The sequence below is a fragment of the Hypanus sabinus genome, chromosome 21 (genome assembly GCF_030144855.1).
Source record: "Hypanus sabinus isolate sHypSab1 chromosome 21, sHypSab1.hap1, whole genome shotgun sequence".
In the NCBI taxonomy this organism is placed as follows: Eukaryota; Metazoa; Chordata; class Chondrichthyes; order Myliobatiformes; family Dasyatidae; genus Hypanus; species Hypanus sabinus.
Window position 1 is genome coordinate 49330432 of NC_082726.1, and position 18203 is coordinate 49348634.

The 18203-nt window shown below is 39.9% G+C and overlaps 1 protein-coding gene across 2 annotated transcripts in view; it reads right to left on the reverse strand.

Moving 5' to 3' along the window:
* The window catches only part of ascc1 (activating signal cointegrator 1 complex subunit 1), a 64608-nt gene that overhangs the window by 10120 nt on the left and 36285 nt on the right, over positions 1-18203 (reverse strand). For both annotated transcript variants that reach the window (XM_059946481.1, XM_059946482.1), the window contains exons 7-8: positions 6671-6790; positions 2328-2452 (exon numbers count right to left, since the gene is read on the reverse strand). In XM_059946481.1, the coding sequence (XP_059802464.1) occupies positions 2328-2452; positions 6671-6790 (245 nt within the window). The remainder of the gene's footprint in view (positions 1-2327; positions 2453-6670; positions 6791-18203) is intronic.

The following is an 18203-nucleotide window of genomic DNA, read 5'->3' on the forward strand; positions in this document are numbered from 1 at the left end:
GCATTCATCCTAACATTACAGTGCGTTTCCTGCCACCTAACACAACATCACTGATTCAGCCACTTGACCAAGGTGTGATCCATATTCAAGGTTTTTTTTTACAATGAACTCTCTCTCAGATGCTGCAAGCAGCAGATGATTTTGAAAATCCCTGGAGTTTACCAACGGTGAGGGAATGGTGGAAATCAGAACACTTGGCACAAATGGCGATGGGCATGGACCCAAATTCAGAATGGAGTCAGCATTTCAGTCATTCCTTGCCATCAGCCCTTCCCTACAAGCAAATTTATGCTGAAAAACAAAATGCTGCCAAGCAAACAACCCTCACCACTTTCTTCAAACCAGTGTCATCTCCTGCTGCTGGTAGTTTTAAGAGTTCTGTGAGTCTTCCTTCACCCCTTGCTGTACTTGATATGATCCTGATGACCTACAACCATCCACCTTATCCATGTAAAGCTGCCCGACACCACAACCACCACTCATCTCCCGGAGTGAACACACCTGCCACTGTTGGTGAGTACTGTACACCCTAGTATGTTAACTTTCTATGATTTATTACATCGAATATTACCTTACATTGATGAAATATAATACTTATGTTGCATTGTGGTACTGCTTTTTTGTCATATTGGTATGAAAATGTGAATAACTTAATAGATAAAACATATTTAGGAAGCCCTCGGGAATGCATCCCTATTTTCTCCTTTTAAATAATTATTCACAATATGCGTCGACTGTGAGGAACGCATCCCCCACATATAACGAGGATAGGGTGTATCTATATCACCATGTACCACCCATCAATTCATTTTCCTGCGAACATTCACAGTAAAACGAAGAAATACAGTAGAATCAATGAAAAACTACACTCAGGCTATGTGTGTATGTGTGCATTTTGGTAATTAATTCTTTCTGTGCAGAAATAACACTGGATCTCACATTAGTCAACACCCCAGGGGTAGAACTTAGATCGTGCGATATCACAGCTAGTTTTTTTCTATCAGCTTTCTTCTTGCCTCCTGTAGGTGTCAGCACCTGTGAGGAGGGAGGTTTATTCACTGGCACCTCACCATTGTTCATCTGCAAGCTCACCATTTGGTCTCATTGTAGCTCTTAGGAACCTGAGATTGAGCACCCCCGCTCTATCAAAAACTCAACAGAAAGTCTCCAGATAAAATCACATGAAAATTTAAGTAATTCCTTGCAGGTCAGAAACAAACTGGCAGATCAGCATTTACCCTCAGTAAACTATGAACCTTCAAAGATTCAAAGCACATTTATATCAAAGTATGTATGCAGTATCCAACCTTGAGATTCGTCTTCACACAGACTGTCACTAAAACAAAGAAACACCATGGAACGGCACAGTGGTAAATTGAACTGAACTAAACTGAACATTCCTAGACTGTTACAAGGACTCTGTGGTTTATTGTTTTAGATTCTGTGTGTTTTTCATTCTTTTTGTGCGATCTGCATAATTTATTTTTTTAAAAGTCCACTGTAGCCTTTTCCCCTTTCTAGCAAATCATCAAAGAAAATTGCATGCCTTCCTGGAAAAGCTGCTAAAGGGACACCTTTGTAGGTGTAACATTGCACACAAAATCAAAGCAGGATGTGGATAAATATGTGCAAAGATTTGCATCAACAAAAGGAAGTGTTTCCTTAGGTTGGTGTTTTTATAAATAAAATCATAAACACTTTTCAAAGTATTCCTGTATTGGTCAACATATAATCATGGAAAGGGCAGGTTAGTACTTCAGGTGGATGTCCACCTGTGTTGAAACATAAACACAGAAAACATACAGCACAATACAGTAAAATATTAACCTGCATTTTCCTTTTAAAGGTATTGGTGGAACTGTAATGCAAGCACCGTGAAACATCTTAAGAAATCTAAAATTCAGAAAAGATAATAAATATCAAAGCCTATAGGCAGTACATTACTCTAAGTTGGTATACTGTAAATAGAGTTGTGTGGGAAGTACAGCATCTATCACATTGTGTAAAAGATGAAGATTGGTTTTATTTGACAGATATACATTGAAACATTGAAATGCATTGTTTGCATCAATGACCAATACAGTTTGAGGATGCGCTGGAGGCAGCCTGCAAGTGCTGCTTGCTTCAGGACACAACATAGCAGACCCACGACTTACTAACCCTAACCTGTATGCCTTTGGAATGTGGGAAGGCACTGGAGCACCCGGAAGAAACACGCGCAGTCACGGAGAGAACATACAAACTCCTTGCAGGCAGCGGCAGGAATTGAACCCTGATCTGTGTGTGTGACTGAGACAGAGCGACATTACACTGGATCGTGCACATACCTGTTGGATCTCTTCTGAAAAGCGTATTCATCAAAGTAGCATGGAGCTTCACCTTGTTCCATTCCTTCCCCATCAGCCCGGAGGCTATAAACCGCTCCAGTAATCCATCAGCGATCAGCTGTAGCCTGCGTGCAAACGAATTACCGATCAGTCCAGGAAGGCAAGTGGCAAAGTAGCAGCATTCACCACCACTGATGATCACAGACTTGTTTTTAATTTAAAGATTAGCCTTATTTGTTATGTTTATTGAAACACAGAGTGAAATGCATTGTATGTGGCGAGAATTGCTGGGGGCAGTCCACATGTGTTGCCATGCTTTGGCATCAAAATAGCATCCTACAACATAGTAACCCTAAGCTGTATGCCTTTGGAATGTGGGAAGAAACTGGAGACCCATCAGAGGAGACCCATGTGGTCAATGAGAGAAGTACAAAGTCAGCGATGGTAATGGAACCCAGATCTTACAGGTAGCACTGTAAAGTGTTAAGTCTTTTCCCTTTCACCATATTCCTGAGAGTTCTTACTCTACCAAATATCCCAACCCAAATCAGTACCAATCATCACCTTGACTTGTTAGACAATTCATATTCCAAAATAACAATGGCCCCCTACCTAGTATTATGCTTTTCAGTTCCCAAAAGGTGTGAATCCAGGCAAACTTTTAATGCTCTATTGGCTTCATCTTATCTCAGGCACTTCCGAAACCTGATTTCATTGAGGGTAACTATTAGTTTGGGTGATCTTGCCCCTCCATGATCTTGCCCTAGATGCTGAGATTCTCTAAACATGTGCAGCACGGATCAGGAAGACAAGTTTGTGCAGCACCCCGCTGAACAGCTTTATCATCAGAATTTCATTATAACTGGAAGGCCAAATGTGTCCCTTTATCAATTTAAACTACAGTATCACACTGAACTATCAGTTTGTTGAACATCTGGAAAAAGTTCTTGAGCTTTGATTCTAGACTGAGATGAAAATCACAGCAACAGAGAATCTTGGTAAAATTGGTACAGAGAGATGTAGGCAAGAAAGGTGAGGAGGAACAGGCTTTTTTTTTGAAAGCCTTTATGTTATTTCTCATTGTTCTCTGTATGAAAGAGAAACATGTATTTTGAAACTTAAATATTGGCAGGCATGAACAATTAACACAGAAAGCAAGGAGAAATTTTGTTTGGTTCAATCAGGAAATTTATCACTTCACGATAACAACATTTCAGTATTTGAGATAATTTCTCAAGTAGTCTGGGCAATATTTCATGGGTAGAGAATGCAATCTCCTTTAACTACATTGCCAGATAATTTTGTATGCAATTATATTCAAAAGGAGATAACACAAATGACCTGCCAAATAGCCAACACAAATAGAATTACTTTAAACAGACATGGGCTTTGCCTTCTCCTATAGAAACTCTCACTATATGAGGAATATAAAGAGTCTATCTCATGGTGGTGGCAGTTTAATTACAAACAAGAGAAAATCTGCAGATGCTGGAAATCCAAGTGACACACGCAAAATGCTGGAGGAACTCAGCAGGCCAGGTAGCATCTATGGAAATGAGTACAGTCGGAGTTTTGGGCCGAGACCCTTCAGCAGGACTGGAGAAAAGAAAGATGAGGAGTAGAGTTAAATGTTGGGGGGGAGGGGAGGGAGTAGTACAAGGTGATAGGTGAAACTGGGGGGGGGGATGAAGTAAAGAGCTGGGAAGTTGACTGGTGAAAGATACAGGGCTGGAGAAGGGAGAGTCTAATAGGAGAGGAGAGAAGGCCATGGAAGAAAGAAAAGGGGGAAGCAACACCAGAGGGAGGCAATGGGCAGGCAAGGAGTTGAGATGTAAGGGAAAAGGGAATGGGTAATGGTGAAAGGGGTGGGGGGCATTACCAGAGGTTTGAGAAATTGACATTCATGCCATCAGGTTGGATGCTACCCAGACAGAACACAAGGTGTGGTTCCTCTAACCTGAGTGTGGCCTCATCGTGAAAGCAGAGGAGGGCATGGATACGCATATGGGAATGGGAATGGGAAGTGGAATTAAAATGTGTGGCCACTGGATTGGAATGGGAATGGCCAGTCAGTTTATTTCCACTTCCCATTCCCAATCTTTCACCAATCAACTTCCCAGCTCTTTACTACACCCCTCCTTCTCCTGGTGTCACCTATCACCTTGTGTTTCTCCCTCCCCTCCCTCCACCTTTTAACTCTACTCATCTTTCCTCCTCTGGTCCTGCTGAAGGGTCACAGCCCAAAATGTTGACTGTACTCTTTTCCATAGATGCTGTCCGGCCTGCTGAGTTCCTCCAGCATTTTGTGTGTGTCACGTGGCAATTTAATTGTCTGGGTGGATAGGTGGAAGTGTCGCTGGCACTGTAAAGCGTTTTGCTACCGTGCTGCCCAATGTGGTTTGTGTGTTTGCACCACAATTTAATAGATTTTATTTACTAATTGCTTGATTAAAAAGGTTATATAGCCAATTACTAATTTCAATGGCTTTCATTTATTTCCATAAAGAAAATGTTTAAAGACCTGAATTCATGATAAAACAATATCTTAAAAAGAAATTAAAATGCAAACTAAAAACACAATTTGATGGTTATACACAGCTGGCACTCTCTTCATCAGTGATGCACCAGCAGTTTTCTGACACCATGTGACTGACTGGGTTGAGTAGTTTCAATATTCTGCCTTAAGTAATTGTAGAGTCAATGCCTTAACCCAGTTCCCTGTCAGTTACAATAGATTCCTGAAATTACATTTGTCCAGGGCCCCAATTTCACCCTTGGCTCACTGAATGCCAAAATATAGCGACTGAAGCTGGCCGTGCAGAAATATGGAGAAATTCACACCGGTAATGTAATTGGTGGAAACATACATAATTCACAGCCACCAAGCTGTGGTTCACTTTAAGAGGCTGGTCTGACGTGATGATTTAATTCTGTAAAGTACTTTCACCATGCTCTGTGTTCAGTGCTTAGAGTACAATAAATGAGTTGCTGTAGTTTTTCTTACTCAGAAATCCAGGTTCATGAGGATGATTCCGGGAATTAAGGGGTTTACGTATGAGAAGCCTTTGGCAGCTTTGGGCCTATGCTCACCGGGGTTTAGAAGAATGTGGGGTGTGGGGGGTTCTCATTAAAACCTACCAATTGTTGAAAGGACTAGATAGGATGGATGTGGAAAGGGTGTTTCCTATGGTAGGTGTATCCAGAACTAGAGGGCACAGCCTCAAAACTGAGGGGCAACCCTTTACAACAGAGTTAAGAAGGAATTTTTTAGCTAGAGTAGTAAATTGGTGGAATGCTCTGCCACAGGCTGTGGTGGAGGACACGTCCGTGCGTATATTTAAAGGCAGGTGTATGGGGTAGAGTGGGATCCGGGATCAGCCATGATGGAATGGTGGAGCAAACACGATGGGCTGAATGGCCTAACTCTGCTCCAATGTCTTAAGGTCTTATGGTATTAAAACGCCTCTGTCGTTTTCAATTGTGTAAACCTACAATAGTGGCATTATGTTTTGTCATGACCCTTGTAAAATTCTCATTTATTTTAAAATAAAAGTTATCTGTTCGGCAAACCGTTCCAAAGACACAGCACAGGAAGAGATCTTTCACAGTATCATGGCTCCTTGTTATTTCGAACAATTCTATAATCAGCCCAATTCAAATACTATTTTTTTTAATAATTCTTCCTCAAATAGTTATCCATTAAATGAACATTAAATGACATTCAACTGTTTACACTATCTTTTTAAGGAATGCAATTCAGATTATAACCCCCCAACCCTATACAAAATAAATGTGCAATCAAGGGTCCCTGAAGATTTATCTTATGAATAACTATTTCATGGTCATACTGCCTTCCTTTCTATTTCACTGAAGAGGGAATTAATCTCTAGAATCTCTAGAATTCTATTATTTTTGACCACGGTTATAAATGAACTGGATCATTAGGCAAGAGAAAGGTGTGGTGTGGGATTATTAAGGATATCTTTAAGAATGAATCAATACCCTCAGATTAAAGGTGCGCATCACGGTAGCATAGTGATTAGTGCTGGCTGTAAGTTCAGGGTTTAATTCCCATCACCGTCTGTAAGTGTGACCACGTGGCTGTGCGAGTTTCCTCTGGGGGCTCCAGCTTCTTCCCACATTCCAGTTGTCGGCATGCTACATTGGTGCTGGCATTTTGTGTTACATTTGTATGATGTCAATTGCTTTGCACAATCCTTGCTGATTTGACACAAACAATGCATTTCATGTTACTTTTCGATGTATATTTGACAAATAAAGCTTTTTAATCTTGTAGGAACTACTTTGAGCAAGAATGAGCTATGAGAACCTTCATCACTTACTTGTCTGTTCCATTTTTCATTTCAATTTTTCCATAAAGAACATCAACCATACTTGGGTCATCATTCATGTACTCGATCCCTTTTACCCTCACAAGGAGTGGCTTTCCTTCTGTGAGTTTACTGAAATAGACAGGCACGACAAGGAAGAAGTCATATAAATCTCTCAACCACAAGTTACCTACGTAGAGTTTGGGATATTAGATTTAATGGAAAACTCAAATGTACAGGACAGTCTCATGCATACAGTCTCAGAAAGACTGAAAATGAGTTAACAAGACTGGAATTGTTTAATGAACTTCATTTAAACATCACCATGTGGATATGCAGAGGAAGAAATAGTCAAGATGCAAAAATAATTTTACACATTTAGCTTTTTTTTTTAAAAATTCAGCACTTTAGCCCAACAGATCTACTTACTGGTGCTTTCAGTGGACATTTTTGTGATATCAATTACAATGAAGTTTTTACTATGTTAATATGTTGTCTTCACATACCAACTGGCTGAAATTGAAGTGACATTTATCAACTGCCTAGTTCACTTAGTGCTTCACAGGCTCTTCTTCTTTGAGTGTCAGTCTTGAATGGTTATATCTTTCTTGCCTCCAGAGCCCCTTCTATAATGTAATTACATAATTCAGCCTGACATTTCAGTTCAGCACCAGAAGTACTGCACTGCCAGAGGTTCCGTCTTTTCGATTAGTTGCAGAATTTGCCAAAGCTCTTCTGAATGTGTAACATTCGGAGCATTGTTTGAAGAAAAATAGGGCAGTTCTTTGTTATACTCATGCCAATATTTATCCTCCAGTCAATGTTTTCCTTCTGACAATGATTAGTCATTTTAAGGTTGTGTTGATTAACTTCCTTTTTAGTGCATGATGCTCCCAGAAAAAGCTCTTGTAAGGGTTCTCAAGGTTAAGCAACTGACGACAGGGTACTACGCTTTTCCCTGCAGTAGCTAGATTTGAAAGTATTAAATATAGATGCAATGATTATTACAGAGTGTAATACTGTACATAAACACTGTAGAAACCACATCTGCTGATATATGCAAAGACGAGGAAGAATTCTAATTCCCAGACATCCATCATATCACTGTGAAGCTCAGTCTTGTCATCATCTGACTGCACATATAGTGCCTATAAAAAGTATCCACTGCACCCCCCCACCCAGAATTTTCATGTTTTACTGTTTTATAACATTGAATCACAGTGGATTTAATTTAGCTTTTTTGACACTGATCAGCAGATACAGACTCTTTTGTGTCAAAGTGAAAATAGATTTCTACTAAGTGATCTAAATTAATTGCAAAACAAAGCACAAAATAATTGATTGCATATAAGTATTCACCCCCTTCAAGTCAGTATTCAGTAGGCGCACCTTTGACAGCAATTACAGCCTTGAGTTTGTGTCGATAGGTCTCTATCAGCTTTTCACATCAGGACACTGCAATTTTCCCCATTTTCTTTACAAACTCTGTCAGATTGCATGATTGTGAGTGAACAGCCCTTTTCAAGTCCAGCCTGAAATTCTCAATTGAATTTAGGCTTGGACTTTGACATAGCCATTCCAAGATATTAACTTTGTTGTTTTTAAGCCATTCTTGTGTAGCTTTGGCTTTATGCTTGGGGTCATTATCTTGCTGGAAAACAAATCATCTCCCTAGTTGCAGTTCTCTTGCAGACTGCATCAGGTTTTTCTCCAGGATTTTCCTTTATTTTACCCTCTACCTTCACAAGCCCTCCAGGGCCCGCTGCAGTGAAGCATCCCCACAGCATGATGCAAGCACCACCATGCTTCATGGTAAGGATAGTGTGTTTTAGATGTGTGGTGTTTGGCTTACGCCAAACATAGCATTTAGTCTGATGCCCAAAAAGCTCCATTTTGGTTTCATCAGACTATAAATTGACAGTAGGCAAAGACCTTCTTCCAGCTGACTTCAGAGTCTCCCAAATGCATTCTTGCAAACCCCAGCCGAGATTTCACACGTTTTTCTCAACAGTGGCTTTCTCCTTGCCACTCTCCCATAAAGCTGCGACTTGTAGAGCACCCGGGCAACAGTTGCTGTATGCACAGTCTATCCCACCTCAGCCACTGAAGCTTGTAACCCCTCCAGTGTTATCATAGGTCTCTTGGTGGCCTCCCTCACTAGTCCTGTTCTTGCACAGTAACTCAGTTTCTGAGGATGACCTGCTCTAGGCATATTTATAGCTGTGCCATATTCTTTCCATTTCTTGATGATTGACTTAATTTTACTCCAAGGGATATTCAGTGACTTGGAAATTTTCTCATATCCAAGACCTGACATGTTTCGCAAAGTTTCTTGGAGTGTTCATTTGTCTTCAAGGTGTAGTTTTTAACCGGGATACTGACTCACCAGCAGATGGACCTTCCAGATACAGGTGTACTTTTACTACAATCAACACCTTGACTGCACACAGGTCTTCAAAAACAGATCTCCATTTAACTAATTATATTACTTTTAAAATCAATTAGCTGCACCAGTGATGATTTGGTATATCATATTAGGGGGGGCGGGGGGGGCGGGTGAATACTTACACAATCAATTATTTCATGTTTTATATTTGTAATTAATTAAGATCACATTGCAGAGATCTGCTTTCACTTTGACATGAAAGTGGCCTTTTTGTTAATCAGTGTCAAAAAAGCCAATTTAAATCCGTTGTGATTCAATGCTGTAAAATACTAAAACATGAAAATTCCAAGGGGGCAAATGGTGAACACATTTTATAGGCACTGTATATACAACCAAATGAAAAAAGTTCCCCCAGACCATGGTGCACCCACAAAACATAAATCACACATAGCAAATACAATAACTACAATAAGTTGATAAAATATCATTCAAAATGCATGAGGTGCGCAGCTGGCTGTCCTAGTGATGAAACCTCAGTAATGGTAGGGTACTCACTAGTCACAACCTGAGGGAAGAAGCTATTAGCCAGTCTGGCAGTCCTAGTCCTGATGCTCCTGTACCTCCTTCCTGATGGTAGAAAGTCAAAGAGATTGTTGGATGGGTGGTAAAGATCCTCAACAATGCTTCAGGCCTTTTGTCTACACTTCTCCTGGTAAATGTCACAAACAGAACAGGGGAGGGAGACCCCAATGATCCACTCGGCAGCTTTTGCTATTCTCTGGAGGGTCCTGTGGTCTGATGTCTTGCAGCTTCCATACCACACAATGATGCAGGCAGACAGGACACCCCAAGTGGTATTCCTGTAGAAAGTTGTTTGGGGGGTGGGGGCGAGGAGCAACCAGGGCTCAGTACAAAACTGTAAAGTTTTTTTTTTGAACAACTTTGACAGCCATTCATAAACACAAGACATTCTGCAGATGCTACTGCATAGATAGAACAAAAAAAAACATCTGTGATGTGCCATTTAATTATGGATTTCAGTTACCAAATTCAGTCAGTTGAAGAGACCAACATCAGTTATTATGGAGTTTCTTCCCTGGCACCACTTTATTATTAAAATATAGCAAACTACATTAGGAAGCTAAAGATATTGCAAAAACGAACATGGTAAGAAGATACAACACAGAAGGCAAGAACCAAACTTACCTAATTTGTTTTCATCAACACATCTCTCACAATTAGCAGTCATTTACCCCATACACAGAACAGAGCCAAAATACAGGAAAGTTCACCAAGAGAACTGCAGTTACCCTTTGATCCAACAGTCATTGGCTCAAACTGCTGATTCTACATTCTGTTTGAAAAATAATTGGAGTCTTTCTTTTCCATCATTTGCCTTTCTCCTCAAAGTCTCTACCTTTCTCAGCTCACGTGGACAGAGTAGCAGCTGATGAAAAGATAAAGGAAAGCAGAGAATGTTGCAGCCGCTCAGCATGTATAACAGTTATGCAGAGAGAAATAGGAGCAATGACGAATTAGCACAGCTATGCAGACAACACACAACTGTATTTGCCTGTTACACCAGATAACCCCAAGGCTCCAAACCCTATGGTCCAGGGTCTTGCTAGCATTATAGAAGTTTGAATTTCCTTAAACTAAATTTTAGTTATTGGTAGCAATAAAAAAGTGTGAAGATCCTTTGCCTTAGAAATCAAGCCAAAAGCAAAGAATTTAGACGGTATTATTGACTCTGAGTTAAATTTCAACCATATTACTGAGACTGTGTTCTGTCATTTAAAGAACATTGCAAAAGTTCGATTTCTTATAAGATCTCAATATGCAGAAAAATTGATACACACTTTTGTTTTTAGCTGACTAGACTGCTGTAATGCACTCTTCTCTGCACTAAGAAAGATATAATCAGCTGCAGCTTGTTCAAAATGCAGCAGCAACAATCTTAACCAAAAAAAAAGAGAAACTTTGAACACATTTCACCAGTTTTAGCATCATTACACTGGCTGCCTGCGTCCTTTAGGATCAATTTTAAAATACACTTAATTGTATATGAGTCTGAATAATCTCGCTCCTCCATATATTTTGGAGTGTCTATCCCCTTACATTCCTAATCTGCGAATACTGGTTTGCTTAGTATTCCTAGAGCCGAGCATATAAGAACTAGTGATGAATCCTTTTGTTCTTATGCACCAAAAATCTGGAAAACTCTCCTGACTGGGATATGCTGGGCTAGTACTGTGGAACGTTCCAAATCACTTCTAAAAACTTATCTTTTTAATTATAGAATTACAAACCTACTTATACAATAACTAATGCCTGTTGATGTTGATTATATTTATATAATTCAGTATAATCACATTTTATTCTGTATACTGTTTGCCTTTACTTATTATTTTTAATATTGTCTTGTATTTTTGACTATATTGATTCATCCTCACAGTCTATGTAAAGCACGCTGAACCTGCATCTTAATGTATGAAAGATATTATATAAAGTTATTATGATTATGTTGGCGAATTTTTATTTCAACCAGAAGGAGTTAGAAATCAAACATTTTTCAAGTTGCAAGGGAGGAGAAAACTAAAGGAATATCTTCAATTGATTGGCAAAGTGTTGACTGGCACAAAAGATGGCAGTGTCACCTGAGATGGTGTGGTGAGGTTCAATCATCACAACTCGTCTTTCTGGAGGAGATGGATTGAACAGAGATGGGAATATGTCAGTGCTGCATCCAATGGATAAAGCTAAAGATAAAAGATTAGTTTTATTTGTCGCATATTCATCGAAACATACGGTAAAAGGTGCCATTTTGAGTCAATGATCAACACAGGATTCCGCGGGGGTCAGCTTGCAAGTCTCACCATGCTGTTGGCCCACAATTCATCAATCCAAATCCCAACAGTATGCCTTTGAAACGTGGCAGGAAACCAGAGCAACTGGAGGAAATCCATGCTTGATCCTCGAAGGCTCCATTGCATGTCAATACCAGTGTTTTGGATATCTCCACATGGCCAGAGAGGAATGGACTCTCAGGGGAAAGTTCTGATTGATGTGGTCTATAGAGAACCAATAATATAAAAAGGACAAAGAGCAAAGTCCTTCAACATAAATATGAGGAAGTGGGATCCAAATTAAAAGGCCGAACCAGAGAGGTGATAATCTCTGAATTACTACCCGAGACACCTGCAAATTCACATAGGGGATAATAAGTATGAATAATTGAACACAGTACTGTAATAGTGTGCAGACATTCATACACTAAACTGGGACTAGGGAAGGTGGAGCTGAACTACTGGCTGAAGTTTCACATGGCAATGACTGAATAAAATGATCAGTTATGGCTATAGAAAAAGACTTTAAACTAAATTGTAGAAGGACTTTGCTGAAGCAATATTTAGAAAGACGGGAAATAAATTGTGCAGAGTTGCATAGTGCAAACAAATGTAATACTTTCACAGTTGTGGAACAAAGAAACAGGCCCGAGGTCCATCACACTAGGACAAGAACTGTGCATCTTTTACACTAATCCCATTTTATTCTCCCCACACTCCACCTGAATATCAGCAGATTCTACCATTAACCCACAAACCAGGAACAATTTACCATGAAACATCTTTGGGAAATGCAAAGAAACTGGAGCACCCAGAGGACACTCATGAAGTCAAAATGAGATTGTGCACCATCCACCAGAGGTCAGGTATGAAGGTGGGATCCCTGGAGTTGTGGGGCAGCATCTTCATTACAGATGCCACCGTAATGCCAATGTTTACCTGGAATGGCTGAGAGCAGCAAAAAAAAGTAAAAAGACAGAAATGAAGATTCTTCATCTGAATAAATACACTCAGCATTAGTCCTAAAGTAGATAAATTAAAGGTGCATTTTGAAATAATGTGTATATATGCCTGGAAGAGGATGCAGGAAATCAGCAGGAAACAGTGAGAAAAATATAGGTCGAATATGAATGAGCAGCTCGAAGAAATTAGTCTAAGCGTAATCATGCTGATTAAATTTGTAAAGAAATTAACTGCCAAGAAGGAGAGTAGGAATTTCTTGTTTGAGCAGCTATGAAGTTAAGTATAGTGGGGATTGGTGATGGAGTCCCAGCTACTCACAATCTATATCAATGATTGTGAATAGCTGGGGTAATATATCAATGGGTAATATATCCAAACTTACAGATGGCAGAATGCTGGTTGGCAGCATGAGCAACAAGATGCTTTGTGGAATGAGCTGTCAGAGAAAGTAGTTGAGGCCAGTACAGTAACAATATTCATAAGTATATGGATAGAAAAAGGTCTAGAGGGATATGGGCCAAATGCAGGAAAATGGGACTAGTTAGGTGGGCCACAGGGCTTTGTCTGTGTATGATTCCATCCTTCAGGGGGATACAGGAAGGTGAAGTGAATATAATGTGAGATTATTCATTTTTAACACAAAAAATTAGAAAGGGAGAGTAAATGTTACAATGTTGAGATAATGAAAGGTGTTGGAACCCATTGTCCTTGTACATATATCACTCAATATTAACATGCAGGAATAACTAGAATGAACAGAAAGTACATTTGCTTCTGTTGTAAGAGGACCTGCATACAATAATAGAGCTTTGGTGAGAATGCTTCAGTAATGTCATGCATAGCTCTGGTCTCCCTTCATGAAGGAGAATATGCTTGTATTTGAAGGAGTTCAGTGAAGATCCTTGATGATGATTAGTGGGATGATATGTTTGTCATATGAGGAGAGATTCAGAACACTAGGCCCATGATCTCAGGCTAATAAGAGGTCATCTCATTGAAACGTACAAACTTCCCGAGGAGTTTGACATATATGGAGCTAACGTTTCCACTGGCTGGGTTATCTGCAGTCACCTGTATCGTATTGTCAGCCCTACAATACAGACCATGCATTTTCTAATATTGTATTTCATTTCCCACTTTATTACCTATTCTCCTAACCTGTCTAGGTCCTTCTGCATCCAAACTGTTTCCTCAGCACTACCTGTCCTCCACCAATCTTCGTATCATCTGCAAACTTGGCAACAAAGCCATCAATTCCATCATCTAAATCATTGGTATACACCATAAAAAGAAGTGGTCCTAATACTAACCTCTGTGGACACCACTAGTCACAGGTAGCCAACCAGAAAAGGATCTGCAAGGAAGGAGGTACAGGACCCTTGGGTTCCGCACTACAAGTTATTACCCCTCAACTATCAGGCTCCTGAACCAAAGTGGATAACTTCACTCACCACAACACTGAATTGGTTCCACAACCCATGGACCTACTTTCTAAGATTCTGCAACTCATTCTCAATATTAGACAGTTAGTTAGTTAGTTATCTATCTATATATTTATTGTATTCCTTTTTGTATTTGAATGATTTGCTGTCTTTTGCACATTGGTTGTCTGCCTTTGTGTGTAGTTTTATTCACCAATTCTATTTGCATCTGCTGTGAATATCCCCAAGAAAATGAATCTCAAGGTCGTATATGTACTTTTAGTATAAGTTTACTTTGAATTTTGAACTTTGAAAAATGAAACAAAAGGGCGCATAGAGCAACAATATTCTAAGCAAAAGTGAACTCAATTAAGTGACTCCACAATCAAGAAGAGTTGTCAGTCAATCACTGCTTTAAATGATTGAGGCTGAATTGATGCACATAATCTGCCACTGTCGTCCACTCTGTGCAATTCCTTCAATAACATACGGCTTGTCCCAGCTGCGCTTCATTTGCAACTTCTCTTTCTTTCAGTTTGAAAGTAGATTGTTTTCTGAAAGTCCCGTACAAAATGGTGGAGGAACTTAGCAAGTCAGGCAGCATCTATGGAGAGGACTAAACAGCCCACAGATGTGGTGATCCAGTTTACTACATTGTAAGACAGGAAGACCACAAGACAAAGGAGCAGAATTAGGACATTCGGCCCATCAAGACTGCTCCGTCATTTCATCACGGCTGATCCTACTTTCCTCTCAGCCCCTGTCTCCTGTCTTCTCCCCATATCCCTTCATACCCCGACCAATCAAGAATCTATCAACCTCTGCCTTAAAGATACATATAGACTTGGCCTCCACAGCTGCCTGTGGCAAGAATTCCACAAATTCACCACTCTCAGGCCAAAGAAATTCCTCCTCATTTCCATTCTAAAAGGACGCCCCTCTATTATGAGCCTGTGTCCTCTCGTCTTAGGCTCTCCCACCATAGGAAACATCCTCTCCACGTCGACCCTATCATGGTTTTTCACTATTTGATAGATTTCAATGAGGTCACCCTCATTCTTCTGAATTCCAGTGAATACAGGTCCAGAGCCATCAAACACTCCTCATATGACAATTTTTATGAACCTCCTATGAGCCCGCTCCAATTTCAGCACATCCTTTCTAAGATAAGGGGCCTAAAACTGCTCACAATACTCCAAGTGAGACTTTACAGTGCTTTATAAAGTCTCAACATTACATCCTTGCTTTTATATTCTAGCCCGCTTGAAACAAATGCATTTGTCTTCTTTACCACACACTCAACCTGTAACTTAACCTTTAGGGAATTCTGTACAAGGATCCCAAGTGCCTTTGGCCTTCAGATGTTTGTATTTTCTCTCCATTTAGAATATAGTCAACTCTTTCATTACTTTTACCAAAGTGCATGACCATACACTTCCCAACACTGTATTTCATCTATTTCATTGACCATTCTCCTAATCTACTGTAAGTCCTTCTATAGATATACTCTCTATTTACTCAAAAATACCTGCCCTCCACTTATCTTCGTATTGTCTGAAAAATTTGCAACAAAGCAATCAATTCCATCATTCAAATCATTGACATATAATGTAAAAAGAATCAGTCCCAACACAGATCCCTGTGGAACACCACTAGTCACCAGCAGCCAACCAGAAAAGGCTCCCTTTATTTCCACTCTTTGCTACCTGACTGTCAGCTGTAGCTTTATCCATGCTAGAATCTTCCCTGTAATACTTTGGGCTCATAGCTTGTTCAGCAGTCTCATGTGTGACACCTTGTTAAAGGCCTTCGGACAATCCAAGTACTCAACATCAAATGATTCTCTTTTGTCTATCCTGCTTGTTACTTCTTCAAAGAATTCCAACAGATTAGTGAGGCAAGATTTCCCCTTGAGAAAACAATGCTGATTACGGATTATTTTATCTTGCTGATGATCAACACTTGTGCATCTCAGGGATGTGTGCTTAGCCCACTGCTCAACTCTCTCTGTACTCATGACTGTGTGGCTAGGCATAGCTCAAATGCCATCTATAAATTTGCTGATAATACAACCATTGTTGGTAGAATCACAGATGGTGACAAGAGGGCATACAGGAGCGAGATATGCCAACTAGTGGGTGGTGTCTCAGCAACAACCTGGCACTCAATGTCAGTAAGATGAAGGAGCTGATTGTGGACTTTAGGAAGGGTACGATGAAGGAACACATACCAATCCTCATAGAGAGATCAGAAGTGGAGAGAGTGAGCAGTTTCAAGTTCCTGGGTATCAAGATCTCTGAGGATCTAACCAGGTCCAAACATATCGATGTAGTTATAAAGAAGGTAAGACAACGACTGTGCTTCATTAGGTGTTTGAAGAGATTTGGTATGTCAACAAATATACTCAAAAACTTCTATAGCTGTACTATGGAGAGCACTCTGACAGGCGGGGGGGGGGGGGGGGGGGTGGTGGTGCTTCTGCACGGGACCAAATGAAGCTGCAGAGAGTTGTAAATTTAGTATTGGGTACTAGCCTACAAAGTACCCAGGACATCTTCAAGGAGCGGTGTTTCAGAAAGGCAGTGTTCATTATTATGGACCCCCAGCACCCAGTCCTCAGTTACCATCAGGTAGGAGGTACAGAAGCCTGAAGGCACACGCTCGGTGATTCAGCAACAGCTTCTTCCCCTCTGCCATCTGATTTCTAAATGGACATTGAACCCTTGAACGCTACTTCACTTTTTAAATATATATTATTTCTGTTTTTTGGACGATTTTCAATCTATTCAATATACGTAAAATGCAACCGATTTATTTATTTATTTATTTATTTATTTATTATTATTATTTTATTTTGTGTTTTTTTTCTTCTATATTATGTATTACATTGAACTGCTGCTGCGAAGTTAACAAATTTCACAATACATACCAGTGATAATAAACCTGATTCTGATTCTTATGTGCCTCTAAGTACCCCAAACCACATCCTTAACAATCGACTCTAAATTCTTCCCAACCACAGAGGTCAGACTAACTGGCCTATAGTTTCCTTTCTTCTGCCTCTCTCCCTTCTTCAAGAGTGGAGTGACATTTGCCATCTTCCAATCTTCTGGAACCATACCAGAATCTAGTGATTCTTGAAAGATCATTACTAATGCCTCCACACTCTCTCCAGCAGCTTCTTTCAGAACACTGTGGTGTGCACCCTCTAGTCCAGGTGACTTACCTACCCCAAGACCTTTCAGTTTCCCAAGAAACTTCACACACTTTGCAATTTCACACATTTCCTGTACCCTGACACCCGGAACTTCCACCATACTGCTAGTGTCTTCCATAGTGAAGACTGATGCAATATACTTACTCCATTCATCCCACCATTTCTTGTCCCCCATTACTATCTTTCCAGCAACATTTTCCACTCTTACCTCTTTTTTTTACACTTTCTGTATCAGACAAAACTTTTGGTATCCTCTTTAATATTACTGGCTTGCTTACATTCATGTTCCATCTTTACTTACATAATGACTTTTTTGTTGCCTTCTGTTGGTATTTGAAAGCCTTCAACTTCTCTAACCTTCCACTAATTTTTCTCTATTATTAGCTTTGACTTCTCTTGTTTACCAGTTATGTCATCTTGCCTTTAGAATACTTCTTCTTCTTTTGGGATGTATATATCCTGTGCATTCTGAAATTCCAACTATTTCTGCTCTCCTGTCATCCCTGCCAGTGGTTTTTTTTCAGTCAATTCTGGTCATCTCCTCTCTCATGCCTCTGTAATTCCCTTCACTCCATTGTGATACTGATACATCTGACTTCAGCTTCTACTCAAGTTTCAGGGTGAATTCAATCATATTATGATCATTTTCCCTAAGGATTATTTGACCTTAAGCTCTCTAATCAATTCTGGTTCACTGCACAATACCCAATCC